This window comes from Charadrius vociferus, unplaced genomic scaffold (assembly GCF_000708025.1).
Source record: "Charadrius vociferus isolate BGI_N301 unplaced genomic scaffold, ASM70802v2 scaffold168, whole genome shotgun sequence".
In the NCBI taxonomy this organism is placed as follows: Eukaryota; Metazoa; Chordata; class Aves; order Charadriiformes; family Charadriidae; genus Charadrius; species Charadrius vociferus.
The window spans coordinates 617,674-644,224 of record NW_009649582.1 but is presented as its reverse complement, the minus strand read 5'-3'; the positions used below and the strand labels follow the sequence as shown (position 1 = coordinate 644,224).

General features: G+C 36.5%; 1 protein-coding gene across 2 annotated transcripts in view; it reads right to left on the bottom strand.

Annotated features, from left to right (window-relative positions):
- CSMD3 (CUB and Sushi multiple domains 3) overlaps positions 1-26,551 on the bottom strand; it is a 715,473-nt gene that overhangs the window by 287,934 nt on the left and 400,988 nt on the right. For both annotated transcript variants that reach the window (XM_009890359.1, XM_009890360.1), the window contains 4 exons: positions 22,131-22,313; positions 20,699-21,025; positions 13,706-13,900; positions 3,312-3,450 (listed from right to left, as the gene is read on the bottom strand). In XM_009890359.1, coding sequence (XP_009888661.1) covers positions 3,312-3,450; positions 13,706-13,900; positions 20,699-21,025; positions 22,131-22,313 — 844 coding nt within the window. The remainder of the gene's footprint in view (positions 1-3,311; positions 3,451-13,705; positions 13,901-20,698; positions 21,026-22,130; positions 22,314-26,551) is intronic.

Genomic DNA, 26,551 nt, shown 5'->3' with positions numbered 1-26,551 from the left:
TTCTCTTTCCTGCTTAATTAGTCAGTATTCTTAAAGTAAACTGAATGGCTTCATTTCTATGTGAGGTCTATTTTTATGGGGGACTCACAAAAATTCATTCCAGCAGATAGGAGTGAAACAAACTTTAACACAGGAGGTCACAAATACTTTTTTGTCTTATATGAACAGATAAAACTGCTTTAATGTTTACAACAGATATCTTTGTTTCTAAGAGACATCCTGTCAACTCAATGCAATGTCAGGATGAGTAGAACATCCTGCTGCACAGCATATACTCATTAGTCAAATGTGACTAGTACTCCAATCAGTAGTTTGCTGATTAACATCCCTAGCATTTAAATACTCATAATTAGGCTTCATGATAAACACTACATTACAATGAAGAATGGCACTCACATTTCTCACTTCTATCATTTCAATTCAGCCTAAGAAGCTGCTGATGTATAACAAAAATCCAACAGATTATCTATTGTAGCTATGTCTGCACAACAGGAGCAAACTCTTCAAAGTATACATGCATGATCATACAATAAAATATGAAAAAGTTAGTATGAAACCTCTGAAAACACAAAAAAATAGCAGTTGTTATTTGCTTTATCTGTAGATCTCTTTCTTTTCTCCAATGTCTCTGTCCCCATGGCACAGGAAGACTTTAACATGCAGTCATAGACCGTAGTACCTCACACATATGCAATGCCATAAAAGAGAAGCCATAGGAATATGGGACATTAAAAGGAAACAAACTACTGTTCTAAACTATGTACTGTGATAAACTGATGTAATGTTAAGGTGTCTGTCACTCTGCAGGAAAATTGTATTAGTAAGAACCATTCCCTTCCTCTTAGAAAATCCAAAAAGAAAAGATGTAAAGATTCTAGACATGTACTATATATGTTCTACCCTGACTGAGAAATTAAAAAATCTTTCAAACTACACATATTGTGGAAGTCTAAGTACTTGAACCAAGACTAGAAAAAGTATTTCTTTTTTTGTTGTGTTTTTTTTTTTTTTTCAGGGCAAAGGTGAAATATAAAGAACTGGGCAAAATATATATATATTTTTTTATTTATTTTTTTAGCATAGAACCATAAAACCATAGAATGGTTCGAGTTGGAAGGGACCTTAAAGATCATCTAGTTCCAACTCCCTGTCATTGGCAGGGGCACTTTCCACTACTTAATCATATAAGAAAGACATTTGGCTATAGTTTTAAAAGTGTATATTTCAAGAAAATTAACCTTCTTTCTTAAGAAAGTTCAGCTGAAGATTTGCAAGCAGAAGGAACAGAAATAGGACAGTCAGACTAGCATGAGTCTTTAAAAAGAAGCTAATATATGAGTGCCTCAGAATGCAAATTTAAAATATGTGAAAAATAATGAAGTTTAAATAAAAAAAAACTTTAGCAGTAATAGTTTACAAAATGTTTTCTTTCAGTACACTGTAGTGATTTATTTCATTTTTTGGTTTATATAATAACTTTTTCTTTACATCCAAACATGCAATTATATATTAAAGTGCACTTTCGTGAACACATATAGATGTATTTTTACATGTACTCCTGCACAGAAATACATAAACATACAGACACCTTTATGTAAGTAAAGCCTCTCTGGACTGTTGCATTTGAGCACTATTTATATCAGTCCAGTTTATGGCAAGCAACAAGAATGTCATAAATGAGTAGGAATGGAAAAAGAAGTGTCGTAATGTCCTATAAAGATTTGGTTATAAAGAGGATAGGAGCTTTCTCTGTCATCTGAAGAGATCATATCTTGTTCTTATTGCTCTTACCTACAAGAGTAATAGAGGTTGTACAATTTTATGGCAAGGCATTAATGCATTACAAACCAAAATTGTACACAACAGACTGTCAGGTTCAATGAAACTCAGGTGCAAAGTAAGAAAATCCAGGTGGCGTAGAATTTTGCAAATTGAAAGGCAAATGCTTTTCACTTTGATATGACTGTCCACAACAAATGTGTAACTGAAAATGAAATGCTGAATTAAAAAAATAAATTATTTGAAATTATATTTTTCTTTTAAAAAACTTAAGTTAACGAAAGTTCCAAAATTTTAATTTTTTATTTTAATTTTCAAGACAATAAAGAAAATGAATAATTTTCTTTTAATTTTGAACTAACATAAGTTTGATTAATTTCTGCAAGAGGGAGCTATTAACTTCTCTTTTTCATTTTAATTAGCAAAAATTTGGTAAAACTTCATTTTAAGGTGATGTACTGCTTTAGTGATTTTGGAAGGCTAACTTTCATTTGTTATTAAGGATAGGAAATACCTTTGAAGTGTCTATATTAGCTGTCCCTTGACTATATGAAATGTCATGTGAATCCTTTCTTATAGTGTAAGCTATAGTACTAGAAAAAAGTTTTAAACAATCTTATCACAATAAGAAATTTTGCTAAGAGAAGCTGGTCATTTTCATACCCTGCTAAAAACAACTCTTGAATTGTATTAAAATTAATACATATCTTCTCTTTTAAGTTGAATGTTACTAGGAGTAGTCAAAATATGCTGCATAGATGGCAACTGAAAAGTACTTGCATGACATTTGTGTGCTATAACTTTGATCATCAAAGGTCTTTTTTTCTTGGACCATCTAACTTTACTAATATTTACAATTAAAAAGAATCTAAAACATCCTTGAAAATATGTAGAATATGTAGCATTTTTTTAATTGCATTTTATGTTTTGCTTTCTCATAAAGAGCTTAAATGAAATGCCCACATCTTGTTACCACGAGAAGTTTAAGTCCCTCAGCACATTTAAATCTTTGGAACCTGGAAGGGACCTAAGTAACAGGCAGTAATGTAGGAAAAGTGGAATGCTGCAGTAATTTGAGGAAACTGGAATTCCATCCTGAGAGCACACAGTGCTTTCACAAAAAAAGATCAACTGATTTGATAATTAAATATTTTGAGACTTGAAGATTTCACATTTTTGAGAGAAAAAAGCATACTTCATAAGTATAATTCATCATAGCAACATGGTTACGAGCAAAGGAAAAACGCTAATCTTTAAAAACAGACAAAATTTTTAACTAGGCCAGACAGGCTTAAATATATATATACAAGAGGGTGGGAATTTCAAAAACTTTTCAGTGAATAAAAAGTAGAAATTATACTGAAGATAAAGTTTATGCTGTGAAGGCACTAAGGTGTTCTGGAAAATCCTACCTGATAATACAATTGCTTGATTTTAGAGATAGTGCAAATTAATGTTATGACAGAGCTAATAAACTCTTGCTTCTGGGTAAAAACTGGAAAATATTAAGTAAGAAAAACATTAGCCAAGACCTTTCAAATGTAATTTTGATAGAGTGTCCTGGTTCAGCTTCTATCACCCACTCACAATTCAAGGAATCTTTGTAATACCCTGGCCAGCCTGGAGAGAGGATTACTCCACTGGGAGATGAAAAATGCCCACCACACGGAGCTAAAAGTGAAACAAAGAGAAAAGAAAAATAATACAAACTTATTATATGTAATTCAAAATTATCACTTTCAATATAAGACATCTAGAGCAAAGAAATTTTAAAAATCTGGTTGCAGGAAGATGCAATAAAGCTTTGAAGCTGTCAGACTTCTTTAGGGTTCAGAATTAAATGGAGATAACTGAATTAAAACATTAAAAAGATAAAATAAACTGTTCAATAAGTTCTGACAGTTTTTTATACTGCATTCTTAAAGATACAAGAGATATGTCCTGTAATAAAAGATATAATAACAAAATACAGTGTTTAAAAAGTGTCATTGCTTCTGCTTTTAATTGTGAGCCGAGAGATGTGAAAAACTTGCAAGTTTCAGTTCAGTATTAAGCTAGAAACTAGTGAATTGTTATTTCAACAATTTGGGGGGGGGGTTGACATTAAGTCACTGTAATACCACATATATTTTGCTTGCCGTGTTGGCAGTTCAAATTCCTCATTCATGAAAAGACATACTTACCATTCTTATGAGATTAGTTGATATTTTTGAAGCATTTTGCAAATATATATTAAATACTGTAATATATACATCTACAAGCAGAATTACTAGAAATAACATGTAGTTTTTCTCTCAGAGACAGTGAGTAAATATAAGCTAGGAAAACTGTATTAAAACATAATTGAAACTAAAGTTTTTGGTAACCATATTTAAAGGTTTTCAATGTCTTAATTACACATTAATTACAGGAATAATTTCAACAGCAGTAGGTATCATAAAGATGAGGAACATTTCTTTGATAACAATGTTTCTTAAATAGTTGAATAGAATCTGATACAGAATGAGGGAAGTTTCTATTAGCTGATCAGTGTCAGGACAGTTAGTCAGGCTGCAGAAGAGAGAGTCTTAGAAGTAATAATCATGTTTGACTGATGTTAATTTTGGCTTTGGAGAGTGCTAGTCTATCTCAAAAATGATATAATCTCACAGGTGGGAAGAGTAAGAACTGTAAGACCAATAGTGCTAAAGGACAGAACTTATAGGTTTAAGTCTCGCAAAGCTGCAGGTTTTTAATTTCATGCATGAATGCAAACCCATTACATCTGACAGATCTACATGTATATGTAAAATCAAGTGCATGTGTCATCAGACTTCTGTAAGATCATCTTCTCCTCAGTGGTATAGACGGTTAAGGAAAAGACTGTGGGAGTGCTTAGCATGTTTTTGTTTATTTGTTTTCAGTAGGAGATTGATATCCTCTAAATAGAGAAATTAATTCACAGAATTATCTTGAATACTAGAGATCTAAGAAATGCAGTAATTCCATCACTAGAAGGATTAACATTTTTAAAATAGGTAGCAAATCATAATGTCTTTCTAGCAATTTAAAATATCTTGGACATTTTATGAATTTAATGCATATTCAGTGTGGCAATTTAAACATATATTGTTCAGTGCAAGTGTAAACATCCTCAAAAGACCATATCAATATATCTTTCTATATGTGTATTGTGCATATATATGAATAGACTAAGCATACCTATATAGACAAATATACAAAAGAAAAGTCTCCTTGATCCACAGGAGACAAGACAGAAAAGCAGCTGATCTCTGATGTATTTTCCTCTGAATATTTTTTCCTCTGAATATATTTTCCTTGAGTAACATTGTTAGGTATCAAATAACTAATTTCATTTACTCATTCCTGGGGAAAAAAAATAAATAAATTGTAAAATACTTGACTCTAAACTGAACTTTTTCACTCACTGAAGTGCTTGCAAATTGCTGTCCTTTAGTGAATCCAGCTACCTCACTAAAATCTGTCGCAAGTAGGGACATTTAGTACATTGTATTTTTAAAATAATAATAACAATAATTATTATTATTGTTATTATTATTATTATCATTATTATTTTAACTAAGATGGATTACCTAGAATCTTAACTACGGAAGAGGGAGTTAGGAGTAATACTATTAAAAAAGCTTTTTCACAACTGCTCTGACTTACATGAGTGAGCATTACTTGCTAACTTATGAAGAGACTTAATCAAGCTTTTTTTGATGAAAACACAAAGTGACAAGGACCTGATAAGGTGTTAAGTCCTATCATAAGAAAAAAGAAAGTTAAGAAAAATATAATAGTATAAGAGTTGATTTTCACTAGACTACCATAACAGCACACATACAGCCTTATTTAGTGTACCGGATTATAATTTAGAATTTATGAAATGTAAGCCACATTATTTATTTTCTGCAACAAATATGTTTTCCATGATGGTCAACAAAGCAGCGTTTAAAAGACACAAGCATTGAAGAAAGCATGCTCTTAAACTGGTGACCACGCTCTCAAATGATGATGAGTCCACAATTTCTTTATTTTCAGGAATTGCTGACTGGTTTATGGAAAACAAAATCTGCAGAAGGTTTTAGCTATTCAATTTAAACTTTATATTAAAACTATTTTTTCTGTCACAAAACCTTTTTGGTTAGACCTATTTATATGTCCTCTATGTGAGGCAAAGAAAAAAACAAGCAACATACATTTCAGTGACTTACACAAGCAGGCAGAAGCAAAATTCATTGCTTCCCCAAAATATCTGCCATGAAGAAGTAGGTAGCACCTTTTGTGGACAGTGCTAAATCAAACAAAGCAAACAGTAAAACTGAACCACTCTCTTTTCCATTACCATCTGTAGTATGGTAGAGATGTGCACTGATGATACATTTGTCAAAGAGCTCTCAACAACACAGTATCAAACACTGGATATCCCTTATTTTAGACAGAGTCCTGATAAAACTACCCACTTTTCCTGTGTTAATTAAATAAGAATTGAGCTAACTGGATAAGTGGATTCTCCAGGTTCAGCTTAAGAAGGTTATCAAGCAATAGTCTTATATCTCATTATATCTCCTCATTGAGGAGGAGATGCTTTTCAGGGGACTCAAAAAAAAAAAAAAATTCCTCTTTTATAGCTATATTTCTACAAAATATTTTGGCCATACCAATTCTATTCCTGGAGTGAGGGCACTGTATTCCAGAGAGCAGAACTTTTTAACACTACTGAGATGTAAAAGGTATCAAGGAGCAGATTCTAAGCTGCAAACTGCAGTAGAAAGTGTTAGGATTGGTTGCCTTGGGGTTGAATGAAGAGATACCAGGATTAAAATAAGGATCTTTGTCACCTCAATCTTCTCTCTTGAAGATGACATGGATATATGCCAAGAGTGGGACTTGTTCATCTATACAAATAATTAGACAACACCACAAACTTCAGTGTGTGTGTGTATATATATAAGAACTTTATTATATGTAATAAAGTAGGCCACATGGTAGCTTATAAACACTAGGAAAGTACAATTTCTCCAGTTAGAAGTATGCTTAAGTGCTTTGCTGATGAATATTGGTGTAAATACATTAGCCTATAGAGCTAAATGCATGACAGAGTTATTGTTATCATGAGCTTCTTTGCTTAATTGCTAATTAAGGACTTGATCCAGCCCAAATTAAATTTGGTGAGCTTCTCAAGATCTGAACCTTCAGGGACTAAACACTTTTTCTAAAGGAAAATCTTACAGGGTTGTTTTTTTCATTTTTTGCACTGGTTTATTTGTTTGTTTGTTTGTTTTTATCTGTTAATTTTAGTTTTATGACACTTTTCTAAACAAATTCATCAAATTAGCCTGGATTTCACCAAGCCTTAAAGTTCATACACAGCTGACATAATCAAGCTGGAAAGTTTTTCCTGAATTTCATTTTTTAAAGTGAAGGATGGGCTTTCTTTGTTTCTTTGCCAGGCTCATTATACACATACACATATTTACTTACATCATAGGCATCTGTATGTATACAAAGTTTTTTTTATTTTTGCTTGATTTCTTTTATTGTTGAATAGACCATCTAAGATAGTAAAGAACTGAAAGTGAGTTATACACTATATGTATGGATTTTGTAACTATCTGAATGCAACAATTACTTGTCATTTATGTTTAAACAGAAGCAAAAACTTTTGGCCTGTTACCAAAACACTTCAATATTCACTTCCAAAGCAAATGAGATCTGTCAGGGGACCTTCTGAAGATGATGAGACATGAATGGATTCAAAGCAGTCCTGCAGAGGACTTGGAGATATTGGTGGATGAAAAATTGGACATGAGCCATCAATGTGCGTATCCCGGGCTGTGAAAAAAGAAACATGGCCAGCAAGTCCAGGGAGGTGATTTTTCCGCTCTGCTCTGCTCTGGTGAGACCCCACCTGGAGTACTGCATCCAGCTATGGGGTCCCCAGGACAAGAAGGACATGGACATGTTAGAGCAGGTTAGGAGGGCTGCAAAAGCGATCAGAGGGCTGGAACACCTCTCCTATGAGGACAGGCTGAGGGAGTTGGGATTGTTAAGCCTGAAGAAAAGCAGGGTTTGGGGAGACCTTATTATAGTCTTTCAATAAAAGGGGGCATACAAGACCGACAGAGAGATTTTTCATGAAGACCTGTATTGATAGGACAAGGGATAACAGTTTTAAACTGAAAAAGCCTAGATTTACATTGGATATAAGGAAGAAATTTTTCACTATGAGGGTGGTGAGACACTGGAACAAGTGGCCTAGAGAAGTTGTGGATGCCCCATCACTACAAGTGTCCAATGTCAGGTTGGATGGGACTTTGAGGAACATGATTCAGTGAAAGATGCCCCTGCCCATGGCAGGAGGGTTGGACTAGATGATCTTCAAGGTCCCTTCTGACCCAAACCATTCTATGAGGGCATAATGTTACTGCTGCAAAGATGGAGTCATATAAATTACTTCTGCATGTAGATTTAATAAAGACTTGATCCAGTTTCCAGTGAAGACAAGGGACAGCCTTAAACTGATTTCATAATGAATTGATCACAGACTTTGTTTACTGGAGAAAAAAAAAAAAAAAAAGGAAAAAAAAAGAAAAAAAAAAAAAAAAAGAAAAAAAAAAGGATAGGAAGTTAATTCTGCTCCAGTAATAATTTATTTATGCTTTTACCTAAACATGCCCGTGATCTGGACCATGATCACACAGCTTTTGAACATCTCAAAGGATACTCCACAACCTTCCTGGGCTACCTATGCCAGTGCTTGGTCAGCTTCACAGTAAAAAAGCATTTCCTGATGTTCAGGTGGAACCACCTTTTGTTTCAGTTTGTTCCCATTGCCCTTGGTCCTGTCACTGGACACCACTGAAAAGAGTCTGGCTCTGCCTTTGTCCTCTTTGCACCCTCCCTTCAGATACAAATATACATTGATAAGATAACCCTCTGAGCCTTCTCTTCTCCAATCTAAACAATCCCAGCTCTCTCAGCCTTTCCTCATAGGAGAGATGCTCCAATCCCTTCATCAGTTTTGCAGCCTTTCATTGGATCGTCTCCTGTATGTCCATGTCTATCTTGTACTGAGGAGCCCAGAACTGCCCAGAAATTCCAGGTGTGGCCTCACCAGCACTCAGGGTAGATGGGAAAGATCACCTCCCTTGACCAACTGGCAATACTTTGCCTTATGCATCTCAGGATACCATTAGCCTTCTTTGCTGCAGGGGCACATGTTTAACTTGGTGTCCACCAGGACCCCCTGGGCCTTTTCTGCAAAGCTGTTTTCCAGCTGGTTGGCCCCTAGCATGTATCAGTGCATGGCCTTGTTCCTCTCCAGGTACAGGATTTTACAATTCCCCTTGTTAAACTTCACAAAGTTTGTATTAACCTATTTCTCCAGCCTGTTGAGGTCCCTCTGGATGGCAGCACAAGCTCTGGCATATTGGCCACTCCTCCCAGTTTGTTGTGGCAAACTTGCTGAGGGTACACTCTGCCCAATCACTAACATAACTATTTGTGTATTTAATTATCAGAAAATGCTGTGTTTGGTTTGTTTTTTTTTTTTACTAGTATCATGTAAGTATCCATTTAGACAGAAAGCAGAGGCATCTTACTTTTCAGGAAGACAAAGCTGCACCATAACACCACTGTTATGCATACAAAGCTACACAATGAATATTAATTTTATATTACAAAGAAGTTAGAAAGGTCTTACTGTACTGTTGACAGGTATAAGACTCTACTAAAAATAGTGTGAAATATACAGGATTTTCCCCAAAAGACACAGATATTTCTTAAATTCCTGTATTTTTTTCACCTAATACAGTCTTCAAAGCATTTTGTCAAAGCAGCACGGTACATACCATTGTCTACATTATTCTGGACCTCTCCATCACAGAAATAGATAAAATTTGCTTTCTTTGACACACCTACAAATTGAAGATCATGAATTATCATGTGTTTGTCTGATCTTCATTTTTCTCAGGAGATTATCAAGCTCCTGTATTAAAATGATGAACTGTTATAAAGAGGTATTTTGTATTTTTAAGGACATAGGAGTCCATCTTTCTCCTACAGCGTAGGAAAAAAAGGGTTTCTAAAAGCTATATAAAGTCCAGAATTCAATATGTTGCAAATATTTCTAAATATGCAGATTTGGACATTTTTTTTCCTCATTAGTGATTTTAAGACAGTCTTTCTCACGTTTTACCTTGAAGTTCCTTTTTCATACTACATTCCGCAAACTGCACCAGTCAAACAATAAGGTATTTTAATTCATATTCACCTCAGCAACCAAAAGATTAACTCTCCTGCATTTAGCATCCCTACATTTTATTGTATAGAACCACTTATACATATTCATAATACATATGGAGCCTATAAACTACAAAACATATCAACAAGAATATGAATACCAGATGGCCTTATTCTGAGCCAGTATACTACCACAGTTGGAATACAGTATTGCTAAACTCATATAAAGCTTCATTTTCTCACAAAATTTACATGAAACTGTTAAATATTCTTTGGAACACAAAAAAGTAACCCTCTTACAAAAATACTCTTATGAAAATTGAATTAAAAATAATTATCTCTATAAGATTGCCTAAATTAGGAGTAATTTATCTTTGTATTTGGGATATAAAAATAAGAGAGTCTTTTGTTGTTGGTTTTTGGTTTTTTGGGGTTTTTTTTTTGTAAAAAGAAAATCTTTCTTACCCTTCTTCTGATTATGGTTCTTCCTGATGCCTGCAGTGCAAGAGTCAATAGAATTCGTTTATTTGACTTTCACCTTCACATGCTGATTTCCTAGATCCAGGAGTCCTTCCCTTCACAATAGCTGGGTGACTGGGCTAATCTTAAAGAGACTTGTTTTGTAGAAAATAAAACCCTCCCATCATCTCGCCGAAGGATTGTTTCCCTGACCCTTTTTACATTGATTTTCAGCCCCTGTTCTTACTTCCTTTTCTATTTGATGGTTGCCTGGCAGATTCATACCCACTGTCATTGTGTTAAAAACAAAACACTAGAAATATAATATAACTAGAGGTTGTTATCAACCAGAATCTCTTTGTCAAACACAAGTCTATGCCAAATACTGAAAGCCAATATTAGCCTGATCTAAGAATTCTCACAAAGTCTTTTCTATTTATTTCTTTGTATAGTAAGGTGAAGGGGTCGAGGCTGGAATAGTCCTTACATGTGTATGAAGAAAACTTTGAGGATGACAGGCTAGTCACTGAACATGTTTTAGATTCATAGTTTTAGACCCTTTTTTCAGGAGCTTATCACCCATGCTACGGAACAGCAGGATATTAAGCATTACAGGAGTTATGCAGGACGACCAAGGTTAGAGCTGCAGTACAGGTACAACAGCATAATATTACAAGAGATTATGGGAAAATCCTCCTTATAACCCTTGCACAGGAAAGATGAAAGGCACAAGGACAGGAATCCCAAATTCAAAAGCATCAGGGAACAGCAAAAGCAGGGCTGCTCCACTAGAGAAGAGAAGGTAGGAACCAAGGATGATCACATGCACACAGAGGCAGAGTTAGTGCCTTCACAGACAGACCATCATCCAATTCTACCTGAGCAAGGTGAACAGGACTGGATTGGTGACAGCAAAATGGTCTGGTGACAGCTAAGTGACAATCAGATGGATTCAATTTGATGGGTTTGGTCTGAGGTCTAACGAGGAAATCTCACGAGCACATTGAGAAGAGCAGAGAATAGGGCTGAACACCAGCACTCTCGTGGCATTGCTGGGACAGGGACTGACAACCTCAGGCTGAGCTGAAGTGGGATCCTGGGCCATAGGCAGGGCTGGGAGGAAGCCCCAGCAGGGTCTGATCAGGACTCCCCTGAAAAATGAGTATGCTGACCCTATCTGTCTGCATCGCATTTATTATTAAGTGGTCTTTTCCTATATATTGTAGCAGCTGACATTTCTGCAGTGAAAGGAAAACTGCACAGAAGCCACATTCAGTGTCTCCTAGTCAGTATGCCTTTGACTTGATGAAATTATGGGGTCTGTGTAGGGTAAGCAAATTTCACCCTGTATGAAATGACTATGTGTTACAGGCAAGTGTGTACATGGTCAAGAAAAATTCTGAACATCCCAGTAGACCAAATTACATTGTTAGCTTAAAAATATTTTCATTTGTCTTCAAATGTTATCTTAAATTTTAAAAATGTATGTAATTGTATGGTTGATAAATATATCTAATTCAAATATACCAGTGTCCCAACCTTCAGGATTCTGATACATATTGCCTTTGGAGTCCCAGATGGACAGTCATTTAAAAATATTCCCATAAATTTATTTTTTTAATGTAACATTGAAAATGTAACCTTATATTTTATTAGTAGTGTTATCCAGCTCCATGAACCTCATAATAAAGCAAGTGCATTATATCATCATAGAATCACAGAATATCAGGTTGGAAGGGACCTCAGGTCCAACCTGTCTTGGCAAAAGCAACGTCTAGATAAGATAGCCCAGCACCCTGTCCAGCTGAATCTTAAAAGTGTCCAATGTTGGGGAATCCAGCACTTCCCTGGGGAGATTATTCCAATTGCTGTCATTGTGAAAATTTTCCTCTTGTGCCCAATTGGAATCCCCCCAGGAGTAACTGCTACCCATTACACCTTGTCTCTTGCATGTGACTCCTTGTAAAAAGGGAGTGTTCATCTTCTTTGCAGCCACCCTTTAAATACTGCAATATGGCGATAAGGTGTCCCCTAAGCCTTCCTTTCTCAAGGCTGAACAAATCCAATTCTCTCAGCCTTTGCTCATAAGACAGGCTTCCCAGTATCATCAGCAAACTTCAGCAGGGTATACTTGATCCCATCATCCAGATCACTTATGAAGATATTAAATAGTGTTGGGCCCAATATCGGTCCCAGGGCGACCCCACTTGTGACAGGTTGCCAGTTTGGAAAGGAGCTATTTAAACACAACCCTCCGGGTGCAGCCTGTCAGCCACTTTCCCACCCACTGCACAGACCACTTGTCTAGACCCTAATGCATCAGTTTCTTTAGGAGGATACTGTGGGGAATCGTGTCAAAAGCCTTGTAGAAATCCAGGTAGACAATGTCCACTGCTTGACCCACATCAACCAAGCAGGTTACTTTGTTGTAGAAGGTGATCAGGTTTGTCAAGCACAATTTGTCCTTGGTGAATCCATGCTGGCTTTTCCCAATCACGTGCTTCATTTGACTTGTGACAGCCACCAGGACGATTCATTCCATAACTTTCCCAGGGACTGCAGTAAGACTGATGAGCCTATAATTTCCTGGATTCTCCTTTAAGCCCTTCTTGTAGATGGGGCTGACATTAGCCTTCTTCCCTGCTATTTCTTTCTCCTAGGTATTAACAAGGCCAATCATGATACTGATTGGACTGGAATTCAAAAATGCAGAGATGAATATTACTGGTGTACTGTTAGCACTGAAGCTAATTGCTTTAAACAGTTTCTCAAATCGGACAAATACATGCTTTAAGAAGAAGAAGGGAAAAAAGGCAGGAATGATCCTTTCAAGCATAAAATGTCTTCAAGAAATTGTAGTTCCACCAGTGCCAAATAATAGCTATCTGAAAGTATGAACAGTATAAACTATTCTCATTCCATTCCTAATAAGTTTCTTAGATGAGCCTTCATTGTTACAGAGACTACAGAGCACTGCTTGCATCACTGATGTTTATGACCATTTGTTGTGTGTTTTTCTTCTGTCCTTATAACAGTTAAGAGAAAAATTCACTCCTGAAGACAGGTTTATAATAAAAGCTCATCCCTCACTAGACTCTTTTATTAAGGACTAGCTTTTACATGAGCTTTGTGCTCTCCATTTGCAAAAAACTGAACTTCATTTGGTGACAACATAAAAGACACAAAGGTATCCTAAATCAGAAAGAAATATTATACATACCTCCACACTTAGGAATAGGTCCACTCCACATTACTTTTCCATCCATTAACATGCAAGTAATTGTTTCAGTTCCTTGTGTTTTAATAAATCCTTCTTCACATATAACAGAAATTGAACTCCCCAGCTGAAAGTTGTCGCCAAAACGCCGAGCGTTGATTGGCACTCCAGGATCAGGGCACTCGTTATGTCCAAATGCTTTTAAAAAGAAAAAAAAATAAAAAAGAGGGAGAGGGGGGAATAGAGTGGTAACTTCAGCAAGTAAGATGACATTTTTAGGATTTTATTCTGCTAGTAAGAACAAACTATTTATATTAGAAAACAAGAAGAAATGAGAGCTTGACCAACAGCAGAAAATGTACACTAGTACAAAAAATGGCTTTAAATATGATAAAGCTATACCAGCAAGAATATTATTTGGACAGCTAGGCGCTGGCGGATATCAGTGACGGCTAAGTTCTCCTTTCCAACAGTCCATCCTATCCAATGTTACAATGGGCCAGAAGCATCCATCAGAAGGGCAGGGCAAACTCTATGATATAATAACTTTAGTAATCTTTTTTATTTTCAATTCACCGTCACAACCATTGGAGCCATACTGACCTCAGAGTGCCTGATATTGCCATAGTCTATTTTGTTTAATGTACTGAGAACCGGTGAACAGCTACAAAAGGGGTGATGTTGGCGAAAGAAAGAAAACCTGGAACTTTAACCATATTGTTATATTTATACTCAAAGAAATGTCAAGTATGTAAAAAACCTTCCAAAATTTCAAGTTTACCTATGAGAAAATTATTGTTTCCCTGCATATATCTAGATAATATAACAAAGATAGTCCATGTCTTTTGCTACAGAATACACCTCACACTGGGAGAACAAACAAGCTCATCTTCCTACCAAAAGTGAGCAAATTAATATTTACTGCAATATCATTAAAAGATATATGTTAATTAATTATGTTTTGATTATTTATTTAAGAATACTGCAAATAAATTTTAAATTTTAGAAAATGTTGATTTTTCAGTGAGTAAAAATATCACAAGCACAATATCCACCTTCCTCACATTCGATGACTACAAATTATGTATTCATAAATATTCCTACATACGGAGACATCAGAAAGGACTGCATCCTAAAGAGATAATACTGGCAGTATTTTTCTACAGTTTTACTAATGTCTCTGCTAGACAAAACACATCCAAGCTCCCCCACGAAATTTAAAAAAAAAAACAACAACATTTTAATAACTTAGCTGAAAGATTCTCAGATGTTGCGTTACAGAAATATTAAGACTCATAATAAAAGACAAGACAAAACATGAATTTATTGACATTTTAAATTAGAAAATACTGCATGTATTGGGAATGAAAATAGTGCTTTCATTGAAAAGTTGTCTACTATTTCAGGATGGCATTAAAAATGTCACAGTCCCATACTTTTTCATAAGGGTTACAAAAACTTTTTTGAATACTTTGTGCACGGTCATCACTTTCAGTGAGGGGACTGATTGTCTGTTTTTCTTACTAACTTCAGACAACACAGAGATAGATTTTCAATATTGTTATCTGTAAATGTGGTTAAACACTGACTTTAGGTATAGCTTGCTGGTGTATGACACTAGTTTATTAAGGCTGTAAAATCAATTTATTGTTCTATATTTCATCTTAGGAACTGAGAGTTGTGGCTGCTACCACTGCTCCTGTGGAAGCGATTGTACTGTATAGGGTCGCTATGGGAGGCAAGAGGGTGAAAGACAACTGTTCCCAACAAGAACAGTCACTGTCTTGGCCTAGCCTGGCTGCAGTTGCATTACTTGATGAGTAAAATTTAGGCTGCCTGTACTCCTGAAAGGCTTCGTGGTGAAGCTGTAATATTATACTCAAGCCTTAAACTGAAAAGAAAAAGAACATAGGGGCATATCCTTAATATTAATATTTTACCCGTTATCAATAAATCAAGAAACCACAGAAAAGCTCTTTATGCAATATTACATGTGAAGAGGAGGTACAGTTGTCCTGGCATTTATACTCATCAACTACCATCTTTGTACTGATATTTTAAGTAGTATCTGGAAAAAAGCCAGGCAGCATAATCACAGCACAGGGTGATAGTGAAGTACTTTCAGTTCTGATATTAACTCAGAAGGATGTTAAAACCTGCATTTTGCATCCAAAAATGTGATGGGGAGGAACTGCAGACATCTCAAGAGACAAGAAGGCAGGAATGAAGCTAACCATAACTCATCTGGTCTGCTCTGAAAGGTCCTTGGAAATAGGGCCAGAAAGGAGTGGTCTACTGGCATGATTAATTGTTTCAGTAGATTGCCCTACAAAGAGTTTTAGCTGCCAAGTCTGGCAATGGCTGTGCAGTAAACATAACTGTTTCAGAAGAAAATATCAAAGAAGATAAAGAATTTAAAAGAATATCAAATAATAAAAAGATACTTCATAAAAGACTATTGTGAAAGGTCATTAAAATTTATGCAAACAACTCGTAGTTTATTCAGTACCATCACATGTAAACTCATACTTCTGTGTAGTACATAACAGTTTGAAGAATTCTGTCTTGGGAAGTACTGAGACTGGAAAAGTCTAGCAGGAGGGAGTGCCAGAAAAAAATGTGCCATGATGGACATACCCTACCACAGCAATAAAACAGACTAAAACAGTCTTTGGATATAAAAGCAGCATCTGGGATTGTCACTGTCGGCCTACCGAGCTGAAATCACCCTATTAATTAGGCTGATGTAAGAGGCCCACAGTTTGACCTTCGGCATGTTGCTGTGTAGTTCATAGGGTTGTAACTTTTGCTAGATAAGCACAATTAAACAGTTGTAACGAAAACAGCAACACAAAAAAGATTAGAAATCTTTCTCAGACTGTCCCAGTTTGAGGTAAAACAGAACCAAGAGGGGAGCATCTGTCAGTCCCATCTGGGGTCCCCCAGGTCCCCAGTAGCTGATTTGGCCTAAACCACAACACAGACTTACTGAAGTAACTCAAAGATAAGACATTTGGAATCTAATTTTTGTTTATTTCCAACAGAAGTTGAATTTATGTTTACTTTTATTGGAATGAGAATAATTATGTGAGACCACATATGTTGGCATAATAAAAATAAATATGGCAAAAAAATAGTTTCTGAGAAATACTATTTAAAAATCAGATTATGAACTAGTAACTCAGTTTTATTCTTCTCCATCCTATACATAAAAAATGTTAATGAAGTTATTTATGGTAGTGGCCTGCATTCTTTGTAGAAAGATTGATCATATTGTTCCTTTTCTGTGATATTCTCTTTCTGCTCTTGAAGGGGGCAAAAAGAGACTGATGTCTTTGAAATATATAAGCAAGAACGTTAGCAGAAAATGGATATTTTTAATTAACTTCGGGTTTGCAAATGCCAAGACAGAGTGAAAATTATATTAATTCCTTTCACATCCTCTCTCTTGGCCTTAAACTATTTATTATGGAAAGATTACTTCTGTAATTCATCAGATTGCAGCTGTCTTTACTGAATAAAGATTAAGCACATTTTCTGAGTTATTTCTGCTTTTCAAAGTAGATTTTAACTACAGAGTTTAACAAACACATGCTCACCTCCATTCTTGCATAAACACACCCATAAAAATAAATAGAAATATAAATATGTTAAACTGCTCAAATATAGAAAACACTTCTTCAAAATAGGTCTTTTCAGAGGGAGTGGTTTTCATTATACAACTGGAAAAAGTTAATAATGTATTGTTACTTCTTTATAAAAATAAAAATGTACCATTTGGTACTATCAATGCATACTTTACGTGACTGTTAAAGGAGAGATATCATAATCAGACTACTAGAGGCCCAAGAAAGCCTGCAAATTTTTTAAAGGACCAGAATTTATTCTGACTAGTACATTTATATGGCACTGAAATATTAAACCTGATATCACAACAGTGTTCGATGGATTATATTTCCAAATAAAAACTAACTATAAGGATTATTTCATGTTTATCATCTGCATCATTAATTTTTACTATAAATCCTACCTTAACTGACTTATATTTAGTTTTAGTTCTAGAAAATGGGATGACTTGAGAATACCCATTTATAAACAGGACTAATTTTTATCCAATAAGACTACCTTAGACTCTCTAATAATTTTTTTTTTTTTTTCTCATTACTAGATTTAGGCTTGACACTATTGAGCAAACCACAGTGAAACCTTAAAGAAGTAAGCAGAACTCATAAATGTTAAAAGGACATGAAACATAGGAAAATATAGAACAAATGTTACAACTTCTGTTAAGAAACATGAATTCAATACCTCATTTTCATTATAACTGATTTTATATTTCAGAAGTACTGAATAACCCCAGACTTCCCAATATTTAGTTACAGTAAGATACATAGCTACAGCTCTAAGTTTATTTTGCAATAATCACTGGTAGCTATAGAAACCAATAAGAAGACACCATGTTTTCTTCATGCTTACATTCTACATTTGTCAGAAATGACCTGGGGATGACACAGCTAAGATAGAGGGCTGGGAGCTGAAACATAAGACAATATCAGAAAAAGAATGTTTATGCAGTAATCTGGTGTCAGCTTATCTCTTTCCTATTCAGACAGCAATGTTCAAGGTAAGTCTTAAGAAATACTTCTCTGAAAGATTGACAACCTAAAACAAAACAAAAGAGAGAGAGAGGAAAAAAAATGATGGAGAGGTGAAGTATGATTCAAGAAAAATAGAGTCACAGGGGAATTTAGTGCTTTCAATGCTATGAAAATAATATTAATTATTAACATTTCTTGGAGAAAAATGTGGAGTCTGGGTCTCTCAATTACCAAGCTCACTTAATCTCATTTACTTTTTGGTTTAATGGATCCTTTTGTTTTATTCAGAGTAAAACATCTTCAACAATAAAGACCATTTTTTCATATAGGCAAATATGTAACACACTCTTCTGGGAAGGGGAGATGTGGATACACAGCTCTCCTTCAAATCATGCAGCTGAAGATTCACTTCTGTTCCAGGTAAACATCTGGAATTATGATACTGTTGGGTGTTAGGGAAAAAGACAGTAATGGGACCAGCTACTCATGACATCAGACTTTTGGGAGTATCAAAATATCCATCATCTTTTGCCTATTTTGTCTACCTGTTGGCTTGAAAAACTACTTTGCTACCTCTACTGTCAGGGGAAAAAAAAAAAAAAAAAAGAACAAAAACCAAACAAAAACAAACCCACAACAAAAAACAACAAATGAGTGAGGTGGGACAGCTCTGGGTGGAGGATACGATGATACCCCCAACAGCCACTCTGATATCCCTACCATCTTCACACAGTAGCAAGCCTGCAACTTCATGAATTTTTCTCTTCCTCTGATTTCCTTCCAGCTCCACAAAAGGAATAACTTGACTAAACCCAGTCCTTCTTACTTCACTGCTGGGTTGGCAAAATTTAATTTTTAATTTTGCATATGCTCCCAGGAAAGCCTCATGCTATATTTTGCAGTGCTATTCATCCTGTGGGCTTCCATAATGCATCACCATGTCTGTTCCAGCCGGGAATATATCCTGCCTGGACCTTGGTGTGGGATAAATGCCAAATAATTTGATAGCAATACAACATAGGCAGTTCTTCATATGTCCTTCAGAAGAAATGTAACAATTTTGCCAGCAAAAAGTAAGGTGAATAAGTGCTAATGGTATTTAGTACTGGAGAAGATATTTAATGTCACCTTCAATTATTATGCTGTCAGTAAATGTAGTGCCAAGTAGTAAATGTGGAGCTATTTATGTTTTTGGTTAGTTTCAACCTTTTCACCTCCCTCAGGAAAGAAGCAAGTGAAATACAAAGAACTCAATTTTAATGGGAAACTCTCTGCTTCTGTGTAATAGATAAACTAAACACAAAAGGTGACAGAAGATACTGGTTTCCCTTTCAAAAGCTACAATTAGGTAGGTAAAATTCAGAGTGCTCAGGACAGAAGCCCAGCTATTGTTTACTACAGTTAGTCTGAATGGCAGTCTAGAAATTTCTCTCCCCATGACTGTTACAGCTGTAAGTCAAAAGTGTATTAATCAGGATATAATTACCATGAACTTACCTCCAGCCTACCTACAAGCATACCAAACCACAGTAACTAGTAACAGTATATAAGTATTTTTTTTTAACATTGTAATGGTGTAGCCAAGCACAACATACAAGCATTTTACATAAGCATGGGAGCATTTTGGTTACCAAAAGGGTAGAGTTAGACAGGTGCTGTTGCACCTAGAAGGCACCCAAGTAGAAACAAATTGCTAAACAAAAGACAAGACAAACACAAGGGACTGTAAATAGACCAGACATCCTCCTGAATACACAGGGGTGACTGGCAAAACTAAAAAGAACAGGTTAAGTAGTACCAGGAGAACAGGGGTCCTCCTTTTTTGGTAATGGGGAAAATACCTTAAAATCATCAGCCTTAAGGAAGATAAAACACAGAAAAAGAAGACAAGCCTATTGTGGATTGACTTCTTTCATCAAAGATACCCTGTGGCTGACCCTGTTAACCCTGATGACTAGGAGCTAGCATGGACTGCAGACATCAGCTCCAGGATATTATATACATTCACAGCTAAACTGGCATATTAGTGTTCAAGAGTAACAGTTTTGTATATGTAATGATGTTGATCAACATTATGTAGGATTTAACCAGCAGCACAAAGTGTGTTGTTAACAAATGTAGTAAACTTCTGTTTTACAATTTGAAGCTGTCTTGATTTGTCGGTCTTCTAAACACTCCTATCACAATGATCTCTAACAGCACAAATGAAAAATATACACATATTTTCAGCCCTAACACAGTATTTGAAAGACAATCTAAACACCTAAATTAGGTATCTGTATTTATATAGGATTTTTTGAAGGTGTAATACTGTATCATTTTGAAATACTTACACATATTCCTAAACTGTATGTTGAAAACAAGGCACACACATACATAAAACAATACTATTACTCACTGTTATAAGTGATGTTAAATCCACGTCCTGACATTGAATGGTCAGCTTGAAATTCCAGACGCAAAATATGACCATTACTGGTAAGATGGGATGGAACTTCAGCACCAGTAAATGTTCCTATTATGGGGGAGTCTGGAGAGTCACCATCTTTAACTGCAAGGAAGTCAAACTGAGATTCCAAGTCAAAGTCATTAAAAGAGAGATGGATTCGGCTCCCAGGATCTGAAATTATTGTCCAGATACAGTTCAAATTATTCCCATATCCCTCTGGATAATCAGGTGAAAGAACTGTTCCCATTGGTGCAGTGAAATTGGAAAGGCAAGGAACTGCCAAAAAAGAGAGAAAGAAATTAGATAATAGAATAAAACATTTAAATAAGGATTTATTTTATTACTAATTTTTTGTAAGAGATCCTTAAACTTGCTGATTACCTCAGCTGAATAATTCAGTATTTGCTATGATCTGTGAAATCAGAAAGAAGGTTCTTTTTTTTTTTTATCTTTGTATTCCCTTCTCCTCAATAAAACTACCTCCCAAGCACAGCCCCCAGGTAATAAAGAACATCCTTGTTGCATTGGAAGCCCACAGCAGTCCTTACAATTTACCCATGTTCAACAATCCTTAATCACTTGGCACCACTTATTTTCTCCTTTAGGGAACTGTTTAGATGAGCAGACCTCTCACTGAGCGCATTAAAGAGGCAGAAAGTCAATAGCGCCCTTATCATTTGTTGTTCACACAGAAGCACAAGAAATTAACCAACCTCAAAGAGACGACAGAGTTGTTTTGTTGTTATCAGGATTATATTTTATATTCAACCTTTTCAGTTAAGCCATACTAAATTGAGTTGCAGGGATGAAAGCAACTGATTGTACTCTGAATATATTTGATCTGTACTATTTTAGTAGAAATGTTAAGAAAAGTGTTGCCACAAGTACGTATCACAACTTTGGTTTTACTTATGTTGTATAATGTAACTGGAAGAGAGTGATAAATGTCTATGATATTTTAAGATCATATACAATACATGGGAAAAAATGTAAATAATTTAAACCTTTGATTACAATTCAGCAATTTCTAAACTAAGGAAATATATTAACTTATAAGAGTAGTTATAAAAACTGCATTATATACAAAATCCACAGAATCCTACAAAAAAGCCAATTATAAAACATTATATCAAATCACATATGGACAACTGCTTTAATAGTTACTAGTAAAAGAAAAAAAATATTTTAGCATTTCTAGAATTTGACTTGGGCATAATCATTAAACAAACCCACCACTGAACAAAAGTAAACTCATCCTGTCAGCAGAATTATCCGCATTGTGCTAACTCTGTATCCAATCACACAAATTACTACATGTAAGGAAAAACTTATCATAATGCTATGTATTAAAAATAATAAGAAAAAAAGATTTGATACTTACAAATGCAGATTGGTATGTTTGCAGACCACTGGTTGTTTTCTTGGCAAATGATAGATTTCTCTCCAATTAATTCAAATCCAAACTGACACTCAAACCTTAAAACATCACGGTTAGAAAATCCATCCCCTTCTCTGATACCATACAACGGTGTTCCAGGATCCCCACAGCTTTCCTTTTCAATTTCTGTTGAAATAAATACTGAATTTATTTCTAGAAGAATAAAACAAACTCCTTGTGCATATATGCTTACATCTAGAAAATAACTATACATTATTATAAGCAAATGAAAATCATCTACATAAGAACAGTCGCTGAAAAGCACCGCTGACTCTGATTTTCTAATCCAGCTTCTCAAGAAGAAAATTATGTGTAAAGATCTTGGAAAAATCAGAGATCTTTGTGTTAATAGACTACTTGAAATTAAAAGGATATTAGGAAAATTATTCCTACTTTATTTTATTTTGTAAAATTTAGGCATTAATGGTATTAAGTAAAAATTCACTTGTAGTACATGAGTGCTTAAAACTAGCAACAGAGATCAGCATCCCGCTGTGTAAACACTGTCCATTTTTCAATACAGCTTACAAAAAAAAAAAAAAAAAAAAAAAAAAAGGAAGTAATACCACAAAAAGAACTGCTCAAAGTCAAAAGGAGTCTATACATAAGTATATATACACATATATATACATTTATATACACTCAAATTATGTGCACACATGCAAAAATAAATTCTCTACACTCAAATAACATTTTACCTCAGTAGACCTCAGTAGACTCAACCACAAGGCACCTGAGTAATTCTCTCTTATTTCTACAATTGTTACAGGTATGTTATTGTCTCAGCTTACTTATCATCCTCAATTTTCACAAGCATGGACGGGTATTCTTAAAAACATTCCTTGCCCACATGCATTTCAAAAGCTCATAGGGCAATTCAAGCTGGAATTATAGAATTATTTGGATTGGAAGGGACATTAAAGATCAGCTAGTTCCAACCCCCCTGCCATGGGGGGTTGGAACCCACTTTCCACTAGACCAGGTTACTCAAAGCCCCATCCAGCCTGGCCTTGAACACTTCCAGGGTTGGGGCATCTACAACTTCTCTGGGCAACCTGTTCCAGTGTCTCACCACCCTCAGAATAAAGAATTTCTTCCTAATAGCTAATCTAAATCTACCCTTTTTCAGGTTAAACTAATTACCCCTTTTCCTATCATTATACTGCCTCATAAAGAGTCCCTCACCGTCTTTCCTGTAGGCCCGCTTTAAGTACTGGAAGGTCTTTTATATATATAGGGTCTATGAGGCCTCCCTGGAATCTTCTCCTCTCCAGGCCAAACAACTGTAACTCTCTCAACCTGTCTTCATAAGGGAGGAGCTCCAGCCCCCTACGTCTTTGTGGACCTCCTCTGGACCCACTGCAACAGGTCTTTCTTATGCTGGGGGCACCGGAGCTGAACACAGTACTCCAGGTGGAGCGTCACAAGAGCTGAAGAGAGGGGAAGAATTACCTCCTTCAACCTGCTGGCCGTGCTTCTTTTGATGGTCCCGATGCAACTGGCTTTCTGGGCTGCGAGTGCACGTTGCCAGCTCATATTCAGTTTTTCATCCATTAGTACCTTCAAGTCCTCCTCCTCAGGGCTGGTCTCAATCCATTGGCTGCCCAGCCTGTATCCATGTTTGGAATTGCCCCGAACCACATGCAGGACCTTGCATGAGGTTCACATGGGACCACTTTTCTATCCTGTCAAGGTCCCTCTGGATGGTAAACCCTTCTCTCTAGTGTATCAACCACACCACTCAGCTTGGTGTCATCTGCAAACTGAGAGTGCACTCAATCCCACTGTCCGTGTCCCTGACAAATATGATACTGGTCCCAATACAGACCTCTGAGGGACACCACTCGTCACTGATCTCCACCCAGACATTGAGCCGTTGACTGCAGCTGTTTGAGTATGACCATCCAGCCAAGTTCTTATCCACTGAGTAGTCCACCCGTCAAATCCACATATCTCCATTTTAGAGACAAGGATATTGTGTGGGACTGTATCAAATACTTTGCAAAAGTCCAGGTAGATGATATCAGTTGCTCTTCCCTTATCCATCAATGCTGTAACCCCGCCGTAGAAAGCCACTGAATTTGTTAGGCACAATTTGCCTTTAGTGAAACCATGTTGACTGTCATTGGTCATCTCCTTCTTTTCCAAGTGCCTTAGCACAGTTTCCAGGACGATCTGCTCCATGACCTTGCTGGGCACAGACATGTCTTCCTTTTTTCCCTTTTTAAAAATGAGTTAAGTTTCCACTTTTCCAGTCAGTGGGAACTTCACCAGACTGCCATGACTTCTCAAATATGATGGATAGTGGCTTTGCAACTTCATCCGCCAGTTCCCTCAGGACCCTTGGATGCATGTCATCAGGTCCCATGGACTTGTGCACATGCAAGTTCCTTAGAAGGTCTTGAACCTGCCTGATCTTCTCCTACAGTGGGTGGTTCTTCATTATCCCAGTCCCTGCCTTTGGATTCTGTGATTTGAGTGGAGTGGTTTGGGCACTTGCCGGTGAAGACGAAGGCAAAAATGTTGCTGATTACCTCAGCCTTCTGCATGTCGGCTGTAGCCAGATCTCCTGTTTCACTCATCACGGAAGGGACAGTTTCTTTCATCTTTTTTTGTTGTCCTGTGTCCCTGGAGAAACCCTTCTTGCTATTTTTGATGTCCCTAGTCAAGTTCAACTCCAGCTGTGTCTTGACTTTCCTGATCAACTACCTGAGGTCCACTGGAAAGATCCTCTGGAGGTCTCTAGGACAGGCTCCTGCTCAAAGCAGGTTCAGCTATAAGGTCAGACCAGGTTGCTCAGGGCTTTATCCAGTCAGGTCTTGAAAATCTCCTAGGATGGATACTGGTCTGGGCAACCTGTTCCGCTGCTTGACTGTCCATATGGGAAAAAGTGTGTCCTTATATCTATTCTGAACTTCTCTTGTTCTGAACTTATGCCCATTGTCCCCTCACCCTCCATGCCCCTGTCTTCTCAATAATCTCCTCATAGCCACAGACAGACTGATATTAGACCCTACTTCTACAGGCTGAAAAAGCCCAGCTCCCTCAGGCTCTCCTCACAGGGCAAGTGCTTGAGCCCCTGATTGCCTTGGCAGTCCTCCACTGAACTCACTTCAGTTAATCAGTCTCTCAAAACTGGATAAACTATTGTAGATGGAGTCTAAGGAGGGACGAGTAAAGGAGAATAATCACCTCCATCAACCTGTGCTCCTGTTAACCCAGCCCAGGATGCTTTTGACCTTCTCCGCTGCAAAGGCATAGTACTAGTTTACACTCAGTTTGCTGTCCACCAGGGCACCAAGACATTTTCTGGAGAGCGACTCCCCAGGCTTTACTGTGTGTAGGAGTTATTAATTCCCAGGTACAGGACTTAGCACTCGCCCTTGTTGTACTTCACAGAGCTCCTGTAGGCCCATTCCTCTGGCCTGTATAGGTCCCTCGGGACAGCAGCACTGTTCTTGACCATATTCAACTGTTTCTCCCAATTTGATGTGATCTGTAAACTTGATGAGAGTGAACTTCATAGCCACTTCACAGTCAATGACAAAATGCAATATCCCAGAATAGACTCCCGTGGTACTCTTCTTGCTCCTGGCCTCCAATACAGTATGATCCATTAACCATTACCTTCTGTCCTGTCATCCAACCTGTTTTTTATGGGCTGTTTTTTTGTTTGGTTTATTTTTTGGTGGGTTTTTTTTGATTGTTTTTCTTTTCTTTTCTTTCCTTTTCTTTTCTTTTCACCCATCTGGTTATCTCCTGCAGTATTCTCGCATCCAAGTCACATTATATTCACATGTCCAACTCTGGATGAATGGACAGAGTGAAAAGACTTGATAAGGTTGAGGTAGGCAGCATCCACTGCTCTCCCCTTATCCAGCAATCTAGTGATTTATTCTAAAAGATCAATCAGCTTGGTCAGGTGTGATTTACCTTGATAGATTCATGCTAGCTGTTCCCATTCAATTTCTTCACATGCCAGGAAAAGGCTTTCAAGAGGACTTGATCTGTGGTTTCCCCAGGAATTGAAATAAAGGCCATCCTGTGCTTACAGAGGTCAAGGTTTTGGCTTTTGTTGAAGATCATGCCACTTTTTTCTGGTCTTTGGGGATCTTGCCTAAGCTCAACAAATTGTCAAAGATGATAGAAAGTGGCCTTGCAAGGAGATTCACCAGCTTTCTTAGCACCCTTGGATGTAGTCTGTTATGTCTTAGAAAGTTTTAAAGAAAATGTTGTGCTCAAGATATGAAACATAGGAATGCATTCATCATCTACAAATACAGGAAATATGGTACATAGGTAACAGAAATTCAATACAAAATGCTTTTTTCCTTGTCTATCCCAACTATCACAAACTTCTTTCA